This window comes from Salvelinus namaycush, chromosome 34, assembly GCF_016432855.1.
Source record: "Salvelinus namaycush isolate Seneca chromosome 34, SaNama_1.0, whole genome shotgun sequence".
NCBI lineage: Eukaryota > Metazoa > Chordata > Actinopteri > Salmoniformes > Salmonidae > Salvelinus > Salvelinus namaycush.
Window position 1 is genome coordinate 28,573,016 of NC_052340.1, and position 27,841 is coordinate 28,600,856.

Consider the following 27,841-nt stretch of genomic DNA (forward strand, 5'->3'; position numbering starts at 1 on the left):
CAGACAGACAGACAGACAGACAGACAGGTTTTTCGTTCCCTCCTCCTCTCTGTTTTCCTGGCGTTTCTCCTCCCGTCACTCTGCTAAACGCATTTCACCCGAGTCATTATAATGTAGCAGGATGGCTGGTATTCCAATTGATTCCTCTGTCCACTCTCATTTAGTTTACAAGGGATCTGAGTTCCCAAGAGCTTACCAAGTTTCTTTTCTCCCTTTTTGATTAAGAGGATGTGTAAATAAGACCGCAAACTCCCATCGATGCATGCCCATCTATTTATTGACTTTTAAGGATGCATCTTACCCGCTGCTCCCCTGTGGTCTCTCCCAAGGAGAAGCAAGGCTAGTTTTCTCTCTCTCTCTCTCACTCCCTGCTTACTGCTAGCCTAGCGAACAGAGCAGACAGACTGGCAGGGTAAAAAATGAGCCCCATTGACAAGTTTTGTCGTGGCTCTGGTTATTAATGGATGGGGAAGAGGACCCATTTATCAGCCAGAGGAGAATTTAATTGACCCCGGCTTTGATTTTGTGTCTGCTGTTGTCTGCGCCTCCCCCCTCACCTCCCTCCTCTCACTTTCCTCTGAAAGGTGTTTGATTGCGGTTTGGAGCCGGGACTTGTCAGAGGTGATGCATGGGAACACACAAACACACACACACACACACACACACACACACACACACACACACACACACACACACACACACACACACACACACACACACACACACACACACACACTCGCACAGTCGCACACTCACATACATACACACACACACAAAAGCTTATATGCACAAGGGAGTACACACATGCCTAACGGGGTGCACGTGTACACTCTTCCAGACACGCTCATATGCATGAAGGCCCAGGGTCAGTCCTTTTGAAAAGGACTGATTATTTAGATCCTGAAATCCATCCAAAAGTCCTTTTGTAGGAAGGATGTCACAAACAAACAGACAAATACACACACAGTAACACACAAACCAACAGCAATAAACAACATACACACACACCCCAAGACAAAGCATGTCGGAGCCCTCCCTGGCCCTCACACACTCTGATGGAGAACAGAAATTGGATGCCATTGGTGACGGCGCTGTCATAGTTTCTGTGTGTATGCAAATGACTTCTCACACTTGGGAGTAAATTGAATGGGGGTTTTGGAGAGGGAGAATGAGCAAAAGAGAGGGAGAAGGAGAGGGCGATTGAGAGAGACGAAGCGCCCTAAATGAGAAAAACAAACCAGGCTGTGCCTCCAATGTTTTTCATCATCTTTGAACGCTACTTTATTTTCTCAATCATTCATATAGTTTCACCAACTGGTACAGTGTATATTTATTTACACATACAGAGCAGAATGGAAAGATCTCTGTTACATTCTGAATAAATACTTAATCTGTATTCATGGCCATTGCCCCTTTAACAGATTTGTAGACTGTATTTGCCTTGAGGAGAAATGCAATACTGTTATTTTGAGTGCTTATCTTTTTATTACTAGATGAATCAATCGTTAGGATCATTATTTGGCTTCCTTGGTGTGTGTGTCTGTATGTACGTGTGCATGTGTGTGTTTGCCCTTGAGGTGCGTGATTGTGTGGGTCTGTCTGTCTGTCTATAAGAGAAAGGGCCACAGGCTACAAGCAGAACCCTTCCTTCCCCTCTCTATTCACTGTGTGCTTCCCTTATTTACTGGTCCTCCTCTGCAGGGGATGGAAGCCACGGTACTAATATGTGATTTGGTCATGTACCTCTTCCCTCTTCCTTTTAAATACATCCAACCGCCCGGGGGCAGACTGGGCCTCTTGACGCAAAGGTCAGTTGACGACTCATTGATTCAGCATTTGAATTGTATTTGCGCTGCGGCGCTCCGATGGGAACTGGCATTAAGGCTGGCTGTTTCAGCCTCTTTGTTTAGTGAGAGGCTGTGAATGTCTCTCTGTCTGGGGGGGTGAGTGTCTGCAGAGACCGCCGTGCGGTTAGCCGCCGCCAGCAACTAAGTGTGAGATCCATCCCGACGCCTTGGTAATGACCATACCACCTATTACTGCACCCCAGATTGGAAATCCATGTTTTGTCATTGAGGGGAATAGTCTAGGAAAGTTTTTAAAAAGAATACAAAAAAAACAAAGTCTGACATTGTGAGGAGAGAACACCAGTTTGTGTGGTTCTCCAGCAGTACATGGTGGTAGCTACGTGTGTAAGCCAGGCAGCAGTGGGGGGTGGCAGGCAGGAGGAAATGGCCTGTTTAGATGGTTAGTCCACTAAATGTATGAGTTAATGTTGCGAGGAGGCAAGGCAGGGGATGCCGCATCTCAAACGCTACCATTTCTTCTGTTTTCTCTTCATCTCTCTCTTTATCTCTCTTTATCTTTCTCCATCTCCCTCTCTCTTTTCTCCCTCCATCTCTCCATCTCTCTCTTTATCTTTCTCCATCTCCCTCTCTCTTTTCTCCCTCCATCTCTCCATCTCTCTCTTTATCTTTCTCCATCTCCCTCTCTCTTTTCTCCCTCCCTCCATCTCTCTCTCCATCTCTCTCTTTATCTTTCTCCATCTCCCTCTCTCTTTTCTCCCTCCATCTCTCTCTCCATCTCTCTCTTTATCTTTCTCCATCTCCCTCTCTCTTTTCTCCCTCCATCTCTCTCTCCATCTCTCTCTTTATCTTTCTCCATCTCCCTCTCTCTTTTCTCCCTCCATCTCTCTCTCCTTATCTCTCTCCTTATCTCTCTCTCAATCTCACTGTCTCTCTCTCTTGCTCTCTCTCTTCTTTCTCCTGACTTTGATAAGGCCGTTAGTTACAGCCTCGTCGTTAAGCAGACCCCTCCCGGAGCAAGTTGATTGGCTACCTGCCTCGGTCAATGCTGAGGCGGGAGCTGACTTTGTCAATAGTGCTGTGAACTCTGACAGAGACAGCAGACCAGATCGTTACCTCATCCTCATCCCTACACCCCGGGTTTGGAAAGGGAGCTGAGAGAAGGAAAGACAGAGAGTGGAAGATAGAGAGAGACTGATGAAGAGATACTGAATACACATTTCAAGGCGCATTTAGGGAAACTTTTGATGCAGGCCCAAAGCAGATGTTTGATTTTCAGCAAGTAACTTGTAATTTCTCCCTCTGTAATTTGAGGGAGAAGAAAAACGAGGACTCTCAACACTGTTCCTGGTGGTTAGTGTAGGAGGTGCAGTGTCCTCTCCGCCTCTACTCCTAGGAGTGGATTTGAGAGAGCAGATATCTCCTGTAAGGGGCAGGTGTATTTCACCTACCTCTCCCTCCTGCTTCACACCACCCAGTGGCGGTGGCTCCTTCTCGGCTGGTGAGAAATTGCTCCTGACAACTGATTAGTTGGTTGTCAGAAGTGGTCGTTGTGGCGCTGATAAGGTTGGGGGGCGGTGTTGGGAGGGGAGATATGGAGGACCCAAGCCATCCTCAAAGGCAGAAAGCATTACGCTGCCCGGGGGCCTCAACAGACACATGGAAATGTCTTTCTCTCTAGATATCACAGGGGACACTTCCTCAAATGTACAGCACACACCCCTAATGCTCTCTTTAAAGAGCCCACTCGCTCACGCAACAACACACCACCTCAACATTCCCTTTTAGCTGTGTCTTCTTGGATTTGTGCCTATTCCCCCTGTCGCAGGAAACCTGTTGAAGTCTCTCTCTGTGGATTTATATCTCTGAGAGCACCACAGATAAACGAGTCCTTTGTGGACGCGAAATGAAACATCTTCTCTCTCAGTGCTACACATTCAGGAGCTGCTATATATACATGTACAAGCCGAGCTTGAACCAACCGTATACAACATGATTCACTTTTACACGATACAGAACGCTTCACAGTACAGATGTTTCCATTGAATGTGTCCTCCTACTCTACCTGCTGCCTTTAAACAGAATGAATGTGTCCTCCTACTCTACCTGCTGCCTTTAAACAGAATGAATGTGTCCTCCTACTCTACCTGCTGCCTTTAAACAGAATGAATGTGTCCTCCTACTCTACCTGCTGCCTTTAAACAGAATGAATGTGTCCTCCTACTCTACCTGCTGCCTTTAAACAGAATGAATGTGTCCTCCTACTCTACCTGCTGCCTTTAAACAGAATGAATGTGTCCTCCTACTCTACCTGCTGCCTTTAAACAGAATGAATGTGTCCTCCTACTCTACCTGCTGCCTTTAAACAGAATGAATGTGTCCTCCTACTCTACCTGCTGCCTTTAAACAGAATGAATGTGTCCTCCTACTCTACCTGCTGCCTTTAAACAGAATGAATGTGTCCTCCTACTCTACCTGCTGCCTTTAAACAGAATGAATGTGTCCTCCTACTCTACCTGCTGCCTTTAAACAGAATGAATGTGTCCTCCTACTCTACCTGCTGCCTTTAAACAGAATGAATGTGTCCTCCTACTCTACCTGCTGCCTTTAAACAGAATGAATGTGTCCTCCTACTCTACCTGCTGCCTTTAAACAGAATGAATGTGTCCTCCTACTCTACCTGCTGCCTTTAAACAGAATGAATGTGTCCTCCTACTCTACCTGCTGCCTTTAAACAGAATGAATGTGTCCTCCTACTCTACCTGCTGCCTTTAAACAGAATGAATGTGTCCTCCTACTCTACCTGCTGCCTTTAAACAGAATGAATGTGTCCTCCTACTCTACCTGCTGCCTTTAAACAGAATGAATGTGTCCTCCTACTCTACCTGCTGCCTTTAAACAGAATGAATGTGTCCTCCTACTCTACCTGCTGCCTTTAAACAGAATGAATGTGTCCTCCTACTCTACCTGCTGCCTTTAAACAGAATGAATGTGTCCTCCTACTCTACCTGCTGCCTTTAAACAGAATGAATGTGTCCTCCTACTCTACCTGCTGCCTTTAAACAGAATGAATGTGTCCTCCTACTCTACCTGCTGCCTTTAAACAGAATGAATGTGTCCTCCTACTCTACCTGCTGCCTTTAAACAGAATGAATGTGTCCTCCTACTCTACCTGCTGCCTTTAAACAGAATGAATGTGTCCTCCTACTCTACCTGCTGCCTTTAAACAGAATGAATGTGTCCTCCTACTCTACCTGCTGCCTTTAAACAGAATGAATGTGTCCTCCTACTCTACCTGCTGCCTTTAAACAGAATGAATGTGTCCTCCTACTCTACCTGCTGCCTTTAAACAGAATGAATGTGTCCTCCTACTCTACCTGCTGCCTTTAAACAGAATGAATGTGTCCTCCTACTCTACCTGCTGCCTTTAAACAGAATGAATGTGTCCTCCTACTCTACCTGCTGCCTTTAAACAGAATGAATGTGTCCTCCTACTCTACCTGCTGCCTTTAAACAGAATGAATGTGTCCTCCTACTCTACCTGCTGCCTTTAAACAGAATGAATGTGTCCTCCTACTCTACCTGCTGCCTTTAAACAGAATGAATGTGTCCTCCTACTCTACCTGCTGCCTTTAAACAGAATGAATGTGTCCTCCTACTCTACCTGCTGCCTTTAAACAGAATGAATGTGTCCTCCTACTCTACCTGCTGCCTTTAAACAGAATGAATGTGTCCTCCTACTCTACCTGCTGCCTTTAAACAGAATGAATGTGTCCTCCTACTCTACCTGCTGCCTTTAAACAGAATGAATGTGTCCTCCTACTCTACCTGCTGCCTTTAAACAGAATGAATGTGTCCTCCTACTCTACCTGCTGCCTTTAAACAGAATGAATGTGTCCTCCTACTCTACCTGCTGCCTTTAAACAGAATGAATGTGTCCTCCTACTCTACCTGCTGCCTTTAAACAGAATGAATGTGCGGCGGTTGTCTTTGATTTGATTCATTACTAATGGGGACCGGGGGAGGCCCCAGTACACGGGGCCAGGAGTAATGTGCTCTGTACTGGATGATGACTGGACTGAATGCAGATGGGAGGCAGAGCCCTGGTTTTTGATTAGCTGACACAGAGGGAGCACACAGAGGTGCTTAAGCGAATGAGAGCAGAGGATACATACGGAGGGAGAAAGGCCCGGGGCTGACTGAGACCCAGACCAGAGAGAATTGACAGGAGGATCTGTCAGAGAGAAGAGAGAGTGGGAAGAGATGAGAAATAGAGGGAAGAGATGAGATCGAGAGGGAAGAGATGAGATCGAGAGGGAAGAGATGAGATCGAGAGGGAAGAGATGAGATCGAGACTCAGTGAGCATAGCCTTGCTATTGAAAGAGGCGGCCATAGGCAGACCCGGCTCTCGAGAGATGACAGGCTATGTGTCCACTGCCCCCAAATGAGGTGGAAACTGAGCTACACTTCCTGACCTCCTCCTAAATGTATGACCACATTAGAGACACATATTTCCCTCAGATCACATAGACCCACAAAGAATTATGAAAACAAATCAAATATTGATAAACTTCCATATCTGTTAGGTGAAATATTGCAGCAGCAAGATTTGTGGCCCGTTGCCATGAGAAAAGGGCAACCAGTGGATCACAAACAATATTATAAATACCACCAATATTTATCTGTTTATTTCGTTTCCAATTCAGACTTCAACTACTTGCATATTGACACAACACTGTACATAGTCAATAATATAACATTTGAAATGTCTATATTCTTTTAAAACTTTTGTGAGTATAATGTTTACTAATGTTTCCCTTGTTTCTTTCCCATTTGTTTGTCTATTCCATTTGCTTTGGAAATGTAAGCATGTTTCCCATGCCAGTAAAGCCCTTTGAATTTAATTGAGAGCGAGAGTGACAGTGAATGAATGACTAGGAGCTAGATGTATAGTGCATTCAGAAAGTATTCAGACCCCTTGACTTTTTCTACATTTTGTTACATTACAGCCTTGTTCTAAAATGTGTTTAAAAAAAAGTATAATATCCTCATCAATCTACACACAATACCCCATAATGACAAAGCAAAAACAGGTTTTTAGAAATGTTTGGAAATAAATTAAAATTAAGAACTGAAATATCACATTTGCATAAGTATTCAGACCCTTTACTCTATTGTACGTTATTGAAGCACCTTAGAGCCTTGAGTCTTCTTGGGTATGACCTTACAAGCTTGGCACACCTGTATTTGGGGAGTTTCTCCCATTCTTCTCTGCAGATCCTCTAAAGCTGGGTGGGGAGTGTCGCTGCACAGCTATTTTCAGGTCTCTCCAGAGATGTCCGATCGCGTTCAAGTCCGGGCTCTGGCTGGGCCACTCAAGGACATTCAGAGACTTGTCCCGAAGCCACTCCTGCGTTGTCCTGGCGTGACACTTGGGGTGACACTTGGCATTCAGGCCAAAGAGTTCAATCTTGGTTTCATCATACTAGCTAATCTTATTTCTCATGGTCTGAGTCCTTTAGGTGCCCTTTGGCAAACTCCAAGTGGGCTGTCATGTGCCTTTTACTTCCGTCTGGCCACTGTACCATAAAGGCCTGATTGGTGGAGTGCTGCAGAGATGGTTGTCCTTCTGGAAGGTTCTCCTATATCCACAGTGTATCTCTGGAGCTCTGTCGGAGTTACCATCGAGTTCTTGGTCACCTCCCTGACCAAGGCCTTTCTACCCCGATTGCTCAGTTTGGCCGGGCGGACAGTTCTAGGAAGAGTCTTGGTGGTTCCAAACTTCTTCCATTTAAGAATGATGGAAGCCACTGTGTTCTTGGGGACCTTCCTATGCTGCAGAAATGTTTTGGTACCCTTCCCTAGATCTGTGCCTCGACACAATCCTGTATCTGAGCTCCACAGGCAATTCCTTCGACCTCATGGCTTGGTTTTTGCTCTGAGTCTGCAGCACTCCACCAATCAGGCCTTTATGGTACAGTGGCCAGACGGAAGCCACTCCTCAGTAAAAGGCACATGACAGCCCGCTTGGTTTTTGCTCTGACATGCACTGACAACTGTGGGACCTTTATATAGACAGGTGGACTCTAATCAAGTTGTAGAAACATCTCAAGGATGATCAATGGAAACAGGATGCACCAGAGCTAAATTTAGAGTCTCATAGCAACAGGTCTGAATACGTACAGTTGAAGTCGGAAGTTACACCTTAGCTAAATAAATTTAAAATCCGTTTTTCACAATTCCTGACATTTAATCCTAGTAAAAATTCCCTGTCTTTGGTCAGTTAGGATCACCACTTTATTTTAAGAATGTGAAATGTCAGAATAATAGTAGAAAGAATGATTTATTTCAGATTTTATTTCTTTCATCACATTCCCAGTGGGTCAGAAGTTTACATACACTGAATTAGTATTTTGTAGCATTGCCTTTAAATTGTGTAACTTGGGTCAAATGTTTTGGGTAGCCTTCCACACAACTTCCCACAAGAAGTTGGGTGAATGTTGGCCCATTCCTCCTGACAGAGCTGGTGTAACTGAGTCCGGTTTGTAAGCCTCTTTGCTCGCACACGGCTTTTCAGTTCTGGCCACAAATTTTCTATAGGATTGAGGTCAGGGCTTTGTGATGGCCACTCCAATACCTTGATTTTGTTGTCTTTGCCACAACTTTGGAAGTATGCTTGGGGTTGTTGCCCATTTAGAAGACCCATTTGCGACCAAGCTTTAACTTCCTGACTGATGTCTTGAGATGTTGCTTCAAAATATCCATAAATTTTCCATCCTCATGATGCCATCTATTTTGTGAAGTACACCAGTCCCTCCTGCAGCAAAGCACCCCCACACCATGATGCTGCCTCCCCCGTGCGTCACGGTTGGGATGGTGTTCTTCGGCTTGCAAGCCTCCCCCTTTTCCCTCCAAACATAATGATGGTCGTTATGGCAAAACAGTTCTATTTTTGTTTCATCAGACCAGAGGACATTTCTCCAAAAAGTACGATCTTTGTCCATGTGCAGTTGCAAACCAGAGTCTCGCTTTTTTAGGGTGGTTTTGGAGCAGTGGCTTCTTCCTTGCTGAGCGGCCTTTCAGGTTATGTCGATATAGGACTCGTTTTACTGTGGATACAGATACTTTTGTACCTGTTTCCTCTAGCATCTTCACAAGGTCCTTTGCTGTTGTTCTGGGATTGATTTGCACTTTTCGCACCACAGTACGTTCATCTCTAGGAGACAGAGCGCGTCTCCTTCTTGAGCGGTATGACAGCTGTGTGGTCCCATGGTGTTTATACTTGCGTACTATTGTTTGTACAGATGAAGGTAGATGAAGGCATTTGGAAATTGCTCTCAAGGATGAACCAGACTTGTGGAGGCCTACAATTTTTTCTGATGTGTTGGCTGATTTCTTTTGATTTTCCCATGATCCCAAGCAAAGAGGCACTGAGTCTGAAGGTAGGCCTTGAAATACATCCACAGGTACACCTCCAATTGACTCAAATGATGTCAATTAGCCTATCATAAGTTTCTAAAGCCATGACATAATTTTCTGGAATTTTCCAAGCTGTTTAAAGGCACAGTCAACTTAGTGTATGTAAACGTCTGACCCACTGGAATTGTGATATAAATAATTATAAATTATAAATAATCTGTCTGTAAACAATTGTTGGAAAAATGACTTGTGTCATGCACAAAGTAGATGTCCTAACTGACTTGCCAAATCTATAGTTTGTTAACAAGAAATTTGTGGAGTGGTTGAAAAACAAGTTTTAATGACTCCAACCTAAGTGTATGTAAACTTCCGACTGTATGTAAATAAAAAAAATAAAGTAATTCTGTTTCTTATTTTTTATAAATTCGCAAAAATGTCCAAAAACCTGTTTTCACTTTGTCATTATCCAGGCTGCATCACATCCGGCTGTGATTGGGAGTCCCATAGGGCGGTGCACAATTGGCCCAGTGTCGTTGGGGTGGACCGTCATTGTAAATAAGAATTTGTTCTTAACTGACTTGCCTAGTTAAATAAAGGTTAAATAATAATAAATACATAAATTATTGGGTATTGTGTGTAGATTGAGGATATATATATTTTAAAAATTCATTTTAGAGTAAGGCTGTAACGTGACAAAATGTGGAAAAAGTCAAGGGGTCTGAATACTTTCCGAGTGCACTGCATGTGATCTGTGTTTCATTGATCTAATACTGTATGTTCCTGAGAGAGAGATTGGCCGAGAGAGGCTTGAGAGTTGAGGAATGGGGGTTGTGAGTTGAGTTCTCTGTCTGACGTGTGATCCCCCTGGATCAGAACAGGAAGTCATGGAGAGAGGGCAGGTCATAGACTAATGAACTTCACTTCCTGCCTTTCACTAGAGAGAGTGTAGGCGGCTTTGATCACTGATACCTGTTTGATGATGTCTAATGCCTGTATGGATTCAACTTCATATGGGGGGGTGGACTATGTGTACATATAACATTCAGGCAGAGTTTCTGTACCTGTGTGTGTGTTTGTGAATTGAATGTCCTGCACTGTACTGTGTAATAACTCATTGTTAGTGTACTGTGGTGTGTGCAGAGGCGGGACAGGACAGGGGGTGTTGTCGGAACGGTTGCTCTCTCTTGACCCTCTTATCAGTCCTCCCGCCTCTTTATCTGCCCTTATCTGCTTGCGTGTGTGGAGAAGGGGGGGGGCGCCTGGCCACGTGCTGGCTCTCTGTCAAACCCTTTTGAACTCCTGACTCCCACATGCTTATCTCCCATTCTCTTTAAAGCCAAAGCCTTGTTTTAGCTTGTCACAGCAGGTCGCAAAACTTCTGCTTTATTTCGCTCCGCTCCGTGTGTTTGTTTTAGAGAGTGTACTGATTAGTGTGTAAGTGTGTGTGTTAGCGCACGTGGGCTTTTTTGGGTGTCTGTATCCTTTGTATATGCCTTCATGATGTAATCGCTTTATATGACATGTAGATAATCTGGTCAATTTTTAGCCCATGAGCCACTAGATTATCCTCTCAGATGAAGATCACTTTGTTGGTCAATTGCACATAAGGCCCAACCGAGGCAATGGCATCTAACATTTGATACCAGCAACCCTGATCAGTGGCGGAACTAGAGTTTTCTACATGGGGTGGCCAAGGCTACTTCAGGGGGTCCATAGTCCATGACAGAAAATAGTGTAACCCTAACCTGGCATCTAAGGAGCAGTGATAATTCACTTAACCCGGAGTTCTTCAGTATGGCAGATAATGTGGTCCAAAATGGTTACTTCACTAGAATTCTTTAACATACTATGAATAGTCAGTGTCTCTACCTCGGAACTGCAGCTCTCTCTCTCTCTCTCACTCGCTCTCTCACTCGCTCACTCACTCACTCACTCACTCACTCACTCACTCACTCACTCACTCACTCACTCACTCACTCACTCACTCACTCACTCACTCACTCACTCTCTCACACATTGTACTGTACTCACGTACTGGAGAGACTTGGGTCACTGTTTTCATTAATATATAATCTGGGTCTATAAATGTTGTACATCCAAAATATTTTCAGAAAATAAAGCTCAAGCACCAAGTAGATAAGATACCATTTGTGTGTTACATAAATTGAAAAAAAGTAAATTTGCAATTTGACATACCAGGCATCAAGCAGAAATGGACTTGAAAAATATAAATAATTTTGGTGCCCATCAACATTACAAACTTACAGTATCATATTTATGCTCATATATATCATGTTAACTAATAGCAAAGAAAAGTTGGGGAATTTACCAAATTGATTCTGTGTGACATGATACCCTTTGGATTTATCTTTTTAGAACGTCAGTGTACTAGCTAGTACACAGTGCAGGTTTTAATCATGAGCAGCGGATCCTAGGTAGATTTAAAACAGCATAATTCTGCAGTTCTGGTGAGAACTGGCTAAATGTTTCACAAACTTATCCATGTTGAGGGAGCGTGCCCTCCTTGACTCAACACTGAGAATTCCGAGGTGACTTAACCTGTCATCAACCATTGTTGTCCTAAGGTGGGTTTTAATCCGTTTTAAAGCTGAGAAGCTTCTCTCGCAAGAAGCACTGCTGACTGGTGCAACAACAGAAATCTTACAAAGTCGAAATAGCTCATGGAAGACCTCTTTATAAGGTTCTAGAAACACAACAAAGTCAAGGAGAGTAGACGGTCTGTCCCTTCCACTTTTCTCTCTCCTATCAAGAAGCCGTTTGGTTTGATGAACCTCATGTTTGAGGTCCTCTAAATCTGACTCAAAGGTGTGAGCAAAGGCAAACAGAGGCTCCTCATTCAAGAATGTTATACTCTTTGGGTTGAGAGACTGGACCCCTTGCATTATCTCGCAATTCTTCTTTGAAAAACACCTCTGCAGCTCAGCTGTGAGACTGTCAAGCACCTGATAAAAGATTGCTCTTTGGAAGCTCTCACCATCACTTTGGTCACTATTTTTCTGTCCTACAGTGCTCATCATCAATGAGGCGTGAAATCTTAAGCTTGTTTTAGGCTGTCTTTTACACACTGTTTGTACACTTATTTTGCAGTGCTCTGCAATCTCTTCAACATCTTTCCATAGTTCTCCAAAGTAACCCTCACTTCTGTAGTCCTGTAATGTGTCTGTAAGGGCACCTACTAGATGCACAGCCCTTGCTAGGTCAAGAGAGCTTGATTGGAACATGTCAGAAAGACATTTGGCGTCACCAAGCACTTTACAAAAGGTAACCAAAGCCCAATGAAATGTAAATCTATCTGAGAAAGAAGGTCGCTTGCCTCCACTGATCTATCACCACTATTTTCTGATATCCTGTAGCACTCTCAGAACTGCTGGAAGCCTGTCCCTCAGATTACAGCATGCCGTGTATATGCATGCCTGTAGTTCCCTGGACTGCTGCTGTGGATACAGCTCTTTCTGAACTGCAAGCCATTTGAGATGAACGTACGAGCCAGATACAAAGTTATGAAGATTCTGCAGGAGAGCAAAACAGTGAACTGCCTCAGGCACTGATTTTACAGCATCGACAAGAACCAAATTCAAACAATGTGCATTACAGTGCACATAAAATGCAAATCTTGCACTGTTTTTAATCCGTGCAGACACACCAGAATGGTTTCCGCTCATGATGGATGCACCTTCATAGCCTTGCCCCACAACATTATTTCTGTAGTCCAGACCATGTTTTTCAAGGCAATCAATTATCATTTTTGTGAGACCTGCTGCATCTAAGCTTTCAGCTAACTGAAAGTGTAAAAAGATTTCATGGATGGCCCCGTTGTAATAGTACCTCACAACTAAAGACATTTAATAAAAGTTATTTATTTCTTTAGATCTTTGGTTTAATCAGCAATTACACTAAAAACTTCAATTTCTTTTACTTCTCTTATTATTTAACTTTGTACCATCTCAGCTAAGCCCTCAAGAACTTTGTTCTGGATTTGGTGGCTTGTGTACTTAGCATTGCCACATGCATTCATCCTTTTCTCTATTAGAGGGTCATGCTTTGCTATTTATTCTAAGATTGTCAAAAAATACCCTTGTTGTGAGTCATCAGTCTCTCGATGACCTCTCTGTGCTATAGTTAGAGTTGCAGTTACAAGGAGCACAAATGCAATTGTTTTAATGTAAGTACAGTTTTCCTCCACTTTCTTTTTCCGGTCCTCATTTATGACATCTAACATTGATGAGTTGCTGTCAATAGCCCTTTATGCTGATTCCAAGCATACATAGAATTGATATGATGCTCTGCCTTTGAATGGAGCTTAAACCCAGAATCTTTAACCTCTAACGCCTCACAAACCCGGATCCGGGATCCCCCCCATCAAAAAAGCTGACTAGCATAGCCTAGCCTAAAGCCACAGGGATATCATATAATAAAATGTTCATGAAATCACAAGTCCAAGACACCAGATGAAAGATACACATCTTGTGAATCCAGCCATCATTTCTGATTTTTAAAATGTTTTACAGGGAAGACACAATATGTAAATCTATTAGCTAACCACGTTAGCAAAAGACACCACTTTTTTACTCCACCATTTTTTTACTCCATCAGTAGCTATCACAAATTCGACCAAATAAAGATATAAATAGCCACTAACCAAGAAACAACTTCATCAGATGACAGTCTGATAACATATTTATTGTATAGCATATGTTTTGTTAGAAAAATGTGCATATTTCAGGTATAAATCATAGTTTACCATTGCAGCCACCATCACAACTCTCACCAAAGCGACTAGAATAACTACAGAGACCATCGTGTATTACCTAATTACTCATCATAAAACATTTCTTAAAAATACACAGCGTACAGCAGATGAAAGACACAGATCTTGTGAATCCAGCCAATATTTCAGATTTTCTAAGTGTTTTACAGCGAAAACACAATATAGCGTTATATTAGCTTACCACAATAGCAAACATCACAACAGCATTGATTCAAGCCAAATATAGCGATAACGTATAAACCACCAAAATATATAAATTTTTTCACTAACCTTCTCAGAATTCTTCAGTTGACAGTCCTATAACATCATATTACACAATGCATATAGAGTTTGTTCGAAAATGTGCATATTTAGCGGCACAAATCGTGGTTATACAATGTGATTAGTGGCCAAAACTTCAAGCAATCTGTCCGGCGCCATCTTGGAGAGGCACCTATTCTAATCGAAAACTATTCATAAACTTGACTAAAAAATACAAGTTGGACAGCAAATGAAAGACAAATTAGTTCTTAATGCAATCGCTGTGTTACATTTTTAAAATTAACGTTACTTCAAGCATACAGCGTGCGCTAAAGCGAGACCGCACCGAAATTCATGGCGGAATTATTATTTGACATTTGTCAACATAAATACGAATTAACAACATAAAGATTGCTTACTATTTGCCGAGCTTCCATCAGAATCTTGGGCAAGGTGTCCTTTCTCCAGAACAATCGTCTTTTGGTTGAAAGATGTCCTCTTCTCATGTGGAAAAAGCAGCTAACGATAGCCACCCACTGGAGAGGTGTCCAACTCGTGAAAGCGCATCACAAAGAAATCCAGGAAAATCGCAATAAACTGATATAAACTGCTATAAGTCGGTTTAAATTAACTACCTTATGATGTCTTTAACAACTATAACGAATAAAAACATGACCGGAGATACAGAACTGCTAAAACGAAAGCTTTGCAGGAGGCCATTGTGATGTCCCTGATGCGCCAGGCGCACCGTTGAAAAGAACGGTACTTCCGTTCCACGGTCTTATATAGGGCCCCAGATTGCGCAATCCACTCCATTCAAATTCTCCCCGCTTACTGACAACTAGAGGAAGGCGTATGCAGTGCATGTAGCCCGATGGCTTACATGGGGACTTATAAACTGACCTCAGAACAGGGACCTCGATTTCTGAAATCTCACTCCCTGACAGGAAATGTGCTGCAGAATGAGTTCTGTTTCACTCAGAGAAATAATTCAAACGGTTTTAGAAACTAGAGAGTGTTTTCTATCCAATAGTAATAATAATATGCATATTGTACGAGCAAGAATTGAGTACGAGGCAGTTTAATTTGGGAACGAATTTTTACAAAGTCGAAATGGCGCCCCCCTAGTGTCAAGAAGTTAAACAGCGCCTTTTTCCAGTTACAAAAACCTGACTATGATGTGAAGGCAGATTCAGGTGTATTGGGCAGAGAAAAATGCCTACAGGCGAAACAATAAGTTGAATCTTGACATACAGAATATTCAAGCCATGAATTGTCCTTATAGCAGAATCTGTTGAAAGCCCTTTTCCTAGTACTACGCTGAGTTCTGAGAAACGTTTTCAAACACGCTGTACAGGACCCTCTTCTCTGGATCTTGAAATGTCTGAAATACACGTTAAATAATGTGTCATATCTCTATGAAAATGTATAATTAAGGGATCCACAAGATTAGATACTAACAGCTGCTAACTAAAATGTGTAGTTTAAAGTATAGGCCTGGCCTACCATTGGGTCCTTTTGGAACAGAAGTCTGATATCTCTCCCTTTTTTTATGTTTAATTGACCCTATGCAAAAATAGGCTACTAGTTACCCCACGTTAGCTAAACATTCGTATACTGTAACTTACGACACTGCACTGTATATGTGTGTATTACTAGCACAGATGTAAACATAATGTTAGGCTACATTGGGAACCGATCTCTCTTATCTGATTAACTGTCTGTTAATGGAGCCAAAGGTCTAACGTTAACTTACACAGCAACTCAACTTTCATAAAAGTTGTTCAGGAAACCTAAACCCGATGCTAAACTTTAAAACTTACTTCAAATATGATGCTTTCGCCAATCGCGAAATATTCTCTCTTCTTCTGTATGTTCTTCTTATTCTTCTGTATCTCGCAACCAATGTTAATATTCTCTCTTCCTCGTCCTCGATTTGAAAATGCGCCGCCGAACATCAAAATAAATGCTTCTTTCAACAAGAGGTGAAATGAGATGTCAAACAGCATCAAACTGCCAGTAGCTGTCACGCCCTGACCTTAGAGAGCCTTTTTATGTCTCTATTTGGTTTGGTCAGGGTGTGATTTGGGGTGGGCATTCTATGTTTTGTTTTCTATGATTTTCGTATTTCTATGTTTTGGCCGGGTATGGTTCTCAATCAGGGACAGCTGTCTATCGTTGTCTCTGATTGGGAACCATACTTAGGTATCCCTTTTTCCCTCCTTTGGTTGTGGGAAGTTAACTTTGTTTGTGGCACATAGCCCTTAAGCTTCACGGTTGTTTTTGTATTGTTTTTGTCGTTATTTCTAAATAGAAGGGAATATGTACGCTCACCACGCCGCGCTTTGGTCCACTTCTTAAAACGGCCGTGACAGTAGCAAATGAAATTTTGGGGGTGGCAGCCCGGACACCCCTCTGGCTCCGCCCCTGACCCTGATGCCAGCTAACTTCCTGTCAGATTTTTCGTGTCCGGTTGCTGGCTTGCTGCTAGGCAACCTGCCTGCCACTATTAGTTAAGAATGAGATAATCCGGTCAAGCCATGAGTTACTAGATTACCCTCTATTAGTTATCAATTAGTGTTTGTTGCTGATTTGAGAGATTTATATAATGTTCTGTATATCAATAATATGATATGGCCTGACATTACCATAAAACTAGAATGTGTTTTACAGTGAAATATCAATGAAGAGCAGAGAATATCTGTAATGAAATTCACGGGCTAGGCCAAAGTCCATGAACTTCCTTTAATGAGCTTTGTGGCATTTCCCTCCTCTTCTGTCTGTGAAGCAGGAATATAGTTATTCTAATAATGAGAACTGTATCATTTTTATTGCACATAGCTGTAAGGCCGTTCCAGATCTATAACTGCGTCTTTATTCGGTCCTGATAACACAGGGTTTAGCTAAATTTAGTGGACACATTTTCATATGTTGCCTGTCTTGCAAATTCAAGTTGTTCTATGAATTTTGACTATAACCAATGCTTTATTTCTCTCTGCCTTTTTCTCCTTTTCACTCACTCTCTTTCTCTCTCTGTCCCCCTCTTCCTGTCATTCTCTACCTCTCTGTCCTCCCTGCAGGTTTCGGCTTTGTAACTTTCGAGGTTGAGGACGTTGTGGAGAAAGTATGCGAGATCCACTTTCATGAAATCAATAATAAAATGGTGAGTGGCTCTCGCTTTTCAAATGGTGGACGGTGCGTTGCTGGCTGGATTAATATTTGATTTTCTCTTTAGCACAGCGGGAACGATGGCAGACGCACGCACGCACGCACGCACGCACGCACGCACGCACGCACGCACGCACGCACGCACGCGCACACACACACACACACACACACACACACACACACACACACAGAGGTTTTTAGGGATATGGAGTCAGTGGTGTGCACTGTGCACCGATGACCACACACCATGAAATTGTGTTTGTGAGTCGTTCCTGGCAGAAGGGCAAAACAACCTGTCCCTACCTCACGCAAAACCACCCTGCAAATCAGGCTGGAACAGCTATCCATGTCTGTGAAAGCTGGTGGTATTATAAAAAAACATTAAACCTATCAGTCCAGGCTGTTTCAATGCCACACCTGATGCCAGACCTGGTGTTGATGTTTATTCTTAATCTTCAGTAGTGGCAGTGTGTTTCCAGTAGACTGATTTTGGGTCAGGGTTAATGGCCTGTTGACCAGGTAGTGGTGGGGGTAGGCTGTGAGCAGGCTGGCTGAGGCCCAGGATGGCGAGGCAATGGTGTGCAGAGAGGATGAGGGTGGTGGTGGTGGTGACGCCTGGGTGTAGCGTTAGCCTACGCTAGTTGCTTGTCACTCATGCAGCCTGCTGTGGCTCAGACAGTGCAGTATAGCAGCGTAGGGGGAGCGTATCAGACCCTACATGGCTCCATATCCTGACCTGCCGTGCACTGACAACTCTCCCTCCTTAGTCAACACTACCACTACTACACTACTCTCTTTCCTTAGTCAACACTACCACTACTACTCTACTCTCCCTCCTTAGTCAACACTACCACTACTACACTACTCTCTTTCCTTAGGCAACACTACCACTAATACTCTACTCTCCCTCATTAGTCAACACTACCACTACTACTCTACTCTCCCTCCTTAGTCAACACTACCACTACTACTCTACTCTCCCTTCTTAGTCAACACTACCACTACTACACTACTCTCTTTCCTTAGGCAACACTACCACTACTACTCTACTCTCCCTCCTTAGTCAACACTACCACTACTACTCAATCAATCAATCAATCAATTTTATTTTATATAGCCCTTCGTACATCAGCTAATATCTCGAAGTGCTGTACAGAAACCCAGCCTAAAACCCCAAACAGCTAGTAATGCAGGTGTAGAAGCACGGTGGCTAGGAAAAACTCCCTAGAAAGGCCAAAACCTAGGAAGAAACCTAGAGAGGAACCAGGCTATGAGGGGTGGCCAGTCCTCTTCTGGCTGTGCCGGGTGGAGATTATAACAGAACTATGCCAAGATGTTCAAAAATGTTCATAAGTGACAAGCATGGTCAAATAATAATCATGAATAATTTTCAGTTGGCTTTTCATAGCTGATCATTAAGAGTTGAAAAACAACAGGTCTGGGACAGGTGGCGGTTCCATAACCGCAGGCAGAACAGCTGAAACTGGAATAGCAGCAAGGCCAGGCGGACTGGGGACAGCAAGGAGTCACCACGGGCGGCAGTCCCGACGCATGGTCCTAGGGCCCAGGTCCTCCGAGAGAAAGAAAGAGAGAAGGAGAAAATTAGAGAGAGCCAAGATTTTCAAAATGTTCATAAATGACAAGCATGGTCAAATAATAATCAGGAATAAATCTCAGTTGGCTTTTCATAGCCGATCATTAAGAGTTGAAAACAGCAGGTCTGGGACAGGTAGGGGTTCCATAACCGCAGGCAGAACAGTTGAAACTGGAATAGCAGCAAGGCCAGGCGGACTGGGGACAGCAAGGAGTCACCACGGCCGGTAGTCCCGACGTATGGTCCTAGGGCTCAGGTCCTCCGAGAGAAAGAAAGAGAGAAGGAGAAAATTAGAGAGAGCCAAGATTTTCAAAATGTTCATAAATGACAAGCATGGTCAAATAATAATCAGGAATAAATCTCAGTTGGCTTTTCATAGCCGATCATTAAGAGTTGAAAACAGCAGGTCTGGGACAGGTAGGGGTTTCGTAACCGCAGGCAGAACAGTTGAAACTGGAATAGCAGCAAGGCCAGGCGGACTGGGGACAGCAAGGTGTCAGCATGCCCGGTAGTCCTGACGTATGGTCCTAGGGCTCAGGTTCTCAGAGAGAAAGAGAGAACGAGAGAATTAGAGAGAGCATACTTAAATTCACACAGGACACTGGATAAGACAGGAGAAGTACTCCAGGTATAACCAACTGACCCTAGCCCCCCGACACATAAACTACTGCAGCATAAATACTGGAGGCTGAGACAGGAGCGGTCAGGAGACACTGTGGCCCCATCCGAAGAAACCCCCGGACAGGGCCAAACAGGAAGGATATAACCCCACCCACTTTGCCAAAGCACAGCCCCCGCACCACTAGAGGGATATCCTCAACCACCAACTTACAATCCTGAGACAAGGCCGAGTATAGCCCACAAAGGTCTCCACCACAGCACAAACCAAGGGGGGGCGCCAACCCAGACAGGAAGATCACGTCAGTAACTCAACCCACTCAAGTGACGCACCCCTCCTAGGGACGGCATGAAAGAGCACCAGCAAGCCAGTGACTCAGCCCCTGTAACAGGGTTAGAGGCAGAGAATCCCAGTGGAGAGAGGGGAACCGGCCTGGCAGAGACAGCAAGGGCGGTTCGTTGCTCCAGAGCCTTTCCGTTCACCTTCACACTCCTGGGCCAGACTACACTCAATCATATGACCTACTGAAGAGATAAGTCTTCAGTAAAGACTTAAAGGTTGAGACCGAGTCTGCGTCTCTCACATGGGTAGGCAGACTGTTCCATAAAAATGGAGATCTATAGGAGAAAGCCCTGCCTCCCGCTGTTTGCTTAGAAATTCTAGGGACAATTAGGAGGCCTGCGTCTTGTGACCGTAGCGTACGTATTGGTATGTACGGCAGGACCAACTCGGAAAGATAGGTAGGAGCAAGCTCATGTAACGCTTTATAGGTTAACAGTAAAACCTTGAAATCAGCCCTTGCCTTAACAGGAAGCCAGTGTAGGGAAGCTAGCACTGGAGTAATATGATAAAATTTCTTGGTTCTAGTCAGGATTCTAGCAGCCGTATTTAGCACTAACTGAAGTTTATTTAGTGCTTTATCCGGGTAGCCGGAAAGTAGAGCATTGCAGTAGTCTAACCTAGAAGTAACAAATGCATGGATTAATTTTTCTGCATCATTTTTGGACAGAAAATTTCTGATTTTTGCAATGTTACGTAGATGGAAAAAAGCTGTCCTTGAAACAGTCTTGATATGTTCGTCAAAAGAGAGATCAGGGTCAAGAGTAACGCCGAGGTCCTTCACAGTTTTATTTGAGACGACTTTACAACCATCAAGATGAATTGTCAGATTTAACAGAAGATCTCTTTGTTTCTTGGGACCTAGAACAAGCATCTCTGTTTTGTCCGAGTTTAAAAGTAGAAAGTTTTCAGCCATCCACTTCCTTATGTCTGAAACACAGGCTTCTAGCGAGGGCAATTTTGGGGCTTCACCATGTTTCATTGAAATGTACAGCTTTGTGTCATCCGCATAGCAGTGAAAGTTAACATTATGTTTTCGAATAACATCCCCAAGAGGTAAAATATATAGTGAAAACAATAGTGGTCCTAAAACGGAACCTTGAGGAACACCGAAATGTACAGTTGATTTGTCAGAGGACAGACCATTCACAGAGACAAACTGATATCTTTCCGACAGGTAAGATCTAAACCAGGCCAGAACTTGTCCGTGTAGACCAATTTGGGTTTCCAGTCTCTCCAAAAGAATGTGGTGATCGATGGTGTCAAAGGCAGCACTAAGGTCTAGTAGCACGAGGACAGATGCAGAGCCTCGGTCTGACGCCATTAAAAGGTCATTTACCACCTTCACAAGTGCAGTCTCAGTGCTATGATGGGGTCTAAAACCAGACTGAAGCATTTCGTATACATTGTTTGTCTTCAGAAAGGCAGTGAGTTGCTGCGCAACAGCTTTTTCTAAAATTTTTGAGAGGAATGGAAGATTCGATATAGGCCGATAGTTTTTTATATTTTCCGGGTCAAGGTTTGGCTTTTTCAAGAGAGGCTTTATCACTGCCACTTTTAGTGAGTTTGGTACACATCCGGTGGATAGAGAGCTGTTTATTATGTTCAACATAGGAGGGCCAAGCACAGGAAGCAGCTCCTTCAGCAGTTTAGTAGGAATAGGATCCAGTATGCAGCTTGAAGGTTTAGAGGCCATGATTATTTTCATCATTGTGTCAAGAGATATAGTACTAAAACACTTAAGTGTCTCTCCCGATCCCAGGCCCTCGCAGAGCTGTGCAGATCCAGGACAGCTAAGCCCTGGAGGAATACGCAGATTCAAAGAGGAGTCCGTAATTTGCTTTCTAATGGTCATGATCTTTTCCTCAAAGAAGTTCATGAATTTATTACTGCTGAAGTGAAAGCCATCCTCTCTTGGGGAATGCTGCTTTTTAGTTAGCTTTGCAACAGTATCAAAAAGAAATTTTGGATTGTTCTTATTTTCCTCGATTAAGTTGGAAAAGTAGGATGATCGAGCAGCAGTGAGGGCTCTTCGGTACTGCACGGTACTGTCTTTCCAAGCTAGTCGGAAGACTTCCAGTTTGGTGTGGCGCCATTTCCGTTCCAATTTCCTGGAAGCTTGCTTCAAAGCTCGGGTATTTTCTGTATACCAGGGAGCTAGTTTCTTATGACAAATGTTTTTCGTTTTTAGGGGTGCAACTGCATCTAGGGTATTGCGCAAGGTTAAATTGAGTTCCTCAGTTAAGTGGTTAACTGATTTTTGTCCTCTGACGTCCTTGGGTAGGCAGAAGGAGTCTGGAAGGGCATCAAGGAATTTTTGTGTTGTCTGAGAATTTATAGCACGACTTTTGATGCTCCTTGGTTGGGGTCTGAGCAGATTATTTGTTGCGATTGCAAACGTAATAAAATGGTGGTCCGATAGTCCAGGATTATGTGGAAAAACATTAAGATCTACAACATTTATTCCATGGGACAAAACTAGGTCCAGAGTATGACTGTGGCAGTGAGTAGGTCCAGAGACATGTTGGACAAAACCCACTGAGTCGATGATGGCTCCGAAAGACTTTTGGAGTGGGTCTGTGGACTTCTCCATGTGAATATTAAAATCACCAAAAATTAGAATATGATCTGCTATGACTACAAGGTCTGATAGGAATTCAGGAAACTCAGAGAGGAACGCTGTATATGGCCCAGGAGGCCTGTAAACAGTAGCTATAAAAAGTGATTGAGTAGGCTGCATAGATTTCATGACTAGAAGCTCAAAAGACGAAAACGCCATTTTTTTTTTTTGTAAATTGAAATTTGCTATCGTAAATGTTAGCAACACCTCCGCCTTTGCGGGATGCACGGGGGATATGGTCACTAGTGTAACCAGGAGGTGAGGCCTCATTTAACACAGTAAATTCATCAGGCTTAAGCCATGTTTCAGTCAGGCCAATCACATCAAGATTATGATCAGTGATTAGTTCATTGACTATGACTGCCTTTGAAGTGAGGGATCTAACATTAAGTAACCCTATTTTGAGATGTGAGGTATCACGATCTCTTTCAATAATGGCAGGAATGGAGGAGGTCTTTATCCTAATAAGATTGCTAAGGCGAACACCGCCATGTTTAGTTTTGCCCAACCTAGGTCGAGGCACAGACACAGTCTCAATGGGTATGGCTGAGCTGACTACACTGACTGTGCTATTGGCAGACTCCACTAAGCTGGCAGGTTGGCTAACAGCCTGCTGCCTGGCCTGCACCCTATTTCATTGTGGGGCTAGAGGAGTTAGAGCCCTATCTATGTTGGTAGATAAGATGAGAGCACCCCTCCAGCTAGGATGGAGTCCGTCACTCCTCAGCAGGTCAGGCTTGGTCCTGTTTGTGGGTGAGTCCCAGAAAGAGGGCCAATTATCTACAAATTCTATCTTTTGGGAGGGGCAGAAAACAGTTTTCAACCAGCGATTGAGTGCTGAGACTCTGCTGTAGAGCTCGTCACTCCCCCTAACTGGGAGGGGGCCAGAGACAATTACTCGATGCCGACACATCTTTCTAGCTGATTTACACGCTGAAGCTATGTTGCACTTGGTGACCTCTGACTGTTTCATCCTAACATCGTTGGTGCCGACGTGGATAACAATATCTCTATACTCTCTACACTCGCCAGATTTAGCTTTAGCCAGCACCATCTTTAGATTAGCCTTAACGTCGGTAGCCCTGCCCCCTGGTAAACAGTGTATGATCGCTGGGTGATTCGTTTTAAGTCTAATACTGCGGGTAATGGAGTCGCCAATGACTAGGGTTTTCAATTTGTCAGAGCTAATGGTGGGAGCCTTCGGCGTCTCAGACCCCGTAACGGGAGGAGTAGAGACAAGAGAAGACTCAGACTCAGACTCCGACTCGCTACATAATGGGGAAAACCGGTTGAAAGTTTCTGTCGGCTGAATGAGCGACACCAGTTGAGCATTCCAACAGCATTTCCCTCCAGAAGCCATGAGAAAGTTGTCCGGCTGCGGGGACTGTGCGGGGGGATTTATACTAACGTTACTATCTGTACTTACTGGTGGCACAGACGCTGTTTCTTCCTTTCCTACACTGAAATTACCCTTGCCTAACGATTGCGTCTGAAGCTGGGCTTGTAGCACAGCTATTCTCGCCGTAAGGCGATCGTTCTCCTGTATATTATGAGTACAGCGACTGCAATTAGAAGACATCATGTTAATGTTACTACTTAGCTTCGGCTGTTGAAGGTGTTGACGAACCATGTCCAGATAAAGCGTCCGGAGTGAAAAAGTTGAATGAGGGAAAAAAGTTGCGATGGAAAAACTAAAAATATAAACGGTAATTAAAAACAAAAACAAAACAAAAAACGTAAAGTTGTCAGCTAGCAAAGTAAAGTAAAGTTGGCAGCAAAACGCACAGCAACAAAACGCACAGCAACACGTCTGCAGATTCAACAGGAAGTTGAAAAACAACAATAGTATGAGTATGGCAGCTCAGATCTACTCTACTCTCCCTCCTTAGTCAACACTACCACTACGACTCTACTCTCCCTCCTTAGTCAACACTACCACTACTACTCTACTCTCCCTTCTTAGTCAACACTACCACTACGACTCTACTCTTCCTTCTTAGTCAACACTACCACTACTACTCTACTCTCCCTCCTTAGTCAACACTACCACTACTACACTACTCTCCCTCCTTAGTCAACACTACCACTACTACACTACTCTCCCTCCTTAGTCAACACTACCACTACTACTCTACTCTCCCTCCTTAGTCAACACTACCACTACTACACTACTCTCTTTCCTTAGGCAACACTACCACTACTACTCTACTCTCCCTCCTTAGTCAACACTACCACTACTACACTACTCTTTTTCCTTAGTCAACACTACCACTACTACACTACTCTCCCTCCTTAGTCAACACTACCACTACTACACTACTCTCCCTTCTTAGTCAACACTACCACTACTACACTACTCTCTTTCCTTAGTCAACACTACCACTACTACACTACTCCCTTTCCTTAGTCAACACTACCACTAATACACTACTCTCCCTTCTTAGTCAACACTACCACTACTACACTACTCTCTTTCCTTAGTCAACACTACCACTACTACACTACTCTCTTTCCTTAGTCAACACTACCACTACTACACTACTCTCTTTCCTTAGTCAACACTACCACTACTACACTACTCTCCCTCCTTAGTCAACACTACCACTACTACTCTACTCTCCCTCCTTAGTCAACACTACCACTACTACACTACTCTCTTTCCTTAGTCAACACTACCACTACTACACTACTCTCTTTCCTTAGTCAACACTACCACTACTACTCTACTCTCCCTCCTTAGTCAACACTACCACTACTACTCTACTCTCCCTCCTTAGTCAACACTACCACTACTACACTACTCTCTTTCCTTAGGCAACACTACCACTACTACTCTACTCTCCCTCCTTAGTCAACACTACCACTACTACACTACTCTCCCTCCTTAGTCAACACTACCACTACTACACTACTCTCTCTTCTTAGTCAACATTACCACAACTGCACTACTCTGATCTCCCTCCTTAGTCAACACTACCACTACTACACTACTCTTCCTTCTTAGTCAACACTACCACTACTCTCCCTCCTTAGTCAACACTATCACTACTACACTACTCTCCCGGCTTAGTCAACAGTACCACTACTACACTACTCTCTCTTCTTAGTCAACACTACCACTACTCTCCCTCCTTAGTCAACACTACTACTCTACTCTCTCTTCTTAGTCAACACTACCACTACTACTCTACTCTCTCTTCTTAGTCAACACTACCACGACTACACTACTCTCCCGGCTTAGTCAACATTACCACTACTTCTCTGCTCTTCCTTCTTAGTCAACACTACCACTACTAAACTACTCTCCCTCCTTAGTCAACACTACCACTACTACACTACTCTCTCTTCTTAGTCAACACTACCACTACTACACTACTCTCTCTTCTTAGTCAACACTACCACTGCTACACTACTCTGATCTCCCTTCTTAGTCAACACTACCACCACTACTCTGCTCTTCCTTCTTAGTCAACACTACCACTACTACTCTACTCTCTCTTCTTAGTCAACACTACCACTACTACTCTACTATCTCTTCTTAGTCAACACTACCACTTCTACACTACTCTGATCTCCCTTCTTAGTCAACACTACCACTACTACTCTGCTCTTCCTTCTTAGTCAACACTACCACTACTACTCTGCTCTTCCTTCTTAGTCAACACTACCACACTACTCTCTCTTCTTAGTCAACACTACCACTACTACTCTACTCTCTCTTCTTAGTCAACACTACCACTACACTACTCTGCTCTTCCTTCTTAGTCAACACTACCACTACTACACTACTCTCCTGGCTTAGTCAACACTACCACTACTACTCTGCTCTTCCTTCTTAGTCAACACTACCACACTACTCTCTCTTCTTAGTCAACATTACCACTACTACACTACTCTCTCTTCTTAGTCAACACTACCACTACTACTCTACTCTCTCTTCTTAGTCAACACTACCACTTCTACACTACTCTGATCTCCCTACTTAGTCAACACTACCACTACTACACTACTCTCCCTCCTTAGTCAACACCACCACTACTACTCTGCTCTTCCTTCTTAGTCAACACTACCACTACTACACTACTCTCTCTTCTTAGTCAACACTACCACTACACTACTCTCCCTTCTTAGTCAACACTACCACTACACTACTCTGATCTCCCTACTTAGTCAACACTACCACTACTACACTACTCTCTTTCCTTAGGCAACACTACCACTACTACTCTGCTCTTCCTTCTTAGTCAACACTACCACTACTACTCTGATCTCCCTCCTTAGTCAACACTACCACTACACTACTCTGCTCTTCCTTCTTAGTCAACACTACCACTACTACTCTACTCTCCCTTCTTAGTCAACACTACCACTACTCTACTCTGCTCTTCCTTCTTAGTCAACACTACCACTACTACTCTGCTCTCCCTTCTTAGTCAACACTACCACTACTACTCTACTCTCCCTTCTTAGTCAACACTACCACTACACTACTCTGCTCTCCCTTCTTAGGCAACACTACCACTACTACTCTACTCTCCCTTCTTAGTCAACACTACCACTACACTACTCTGCTCTTCCTTCTTAGGCAACACTACCACTACTACTCTACTCTCTCTTCTTAGTCAACACTACCACTACTACTCTACTCTCCCTTCTTAGTCAACACTACCACTACACTACTCTGCTCTTCCTTCTTAGTCAACACTACCACTACTACTCTACTCTCTCTTCTTAGTCAACACTACCACTACTACTCTACTCTCCCTTCTTAGTCAACACTACCACTACACTACTCTGCTCTCCCTTCTTAGTCAACACTACCACTACTACACTACTCTCTCTTCTTAGTCAACACTACCACTGCTACACTACTCTGATCTCCCTTCTTAGTCAACACTACCACCACTACTCTGCTCTTCCTTCTTAGTCAACACTACCACTACTACTCTACTCTCTCTTCTTAGTCAACACTACCACTACTACTCTACTATCTCTTCTTAGTCAACACTACCACTTCTACACTACTCTGATCTCCCTACTTAGTCAACACTACCACTACTACACTACTCTCTCTTCTTAGTCAACACTACCACTACACTACTCTGATCTCCCTTCTTAGTCAACACTACCACCACTACTCTGCTCTTCCTTCTTAGTCAACACTACCATTACTACTCTACTCTCTCTTCTTAGTCAACACTACCACTGCTACACTACTCTGATCTCCCTTCTTAGTCAACACTACCA

The 27,841-nt window shown here is 43.6% G+C and overlaps 1 protein-coding gene across 2 annotated transcripts in view; it reads left to right on the forward strand.

Annotated features, from left to right (window-relative positions):
• The window catches only part of LOC120028263 (RNA-binding protein Musashi homolog 2-like), a 323,422-nt gene that overhangs the window by 211,632 nt on the left and 83,949 nt on the right, over positions 1–27,841 (forward strand). For both annotated transcript variants that reach the window (XM_038973438.1, XM_038973439.1), the window contains exon 8: positions 17,335–17,417. In XM_038973438.1, the coding sequence (XP_038829366.1) occupies positions 17,335–17,417 (83 nt within the window). The remainder of the gene's footprint in view (positions 1–17,334; positions 17,418–27,841) is intronic.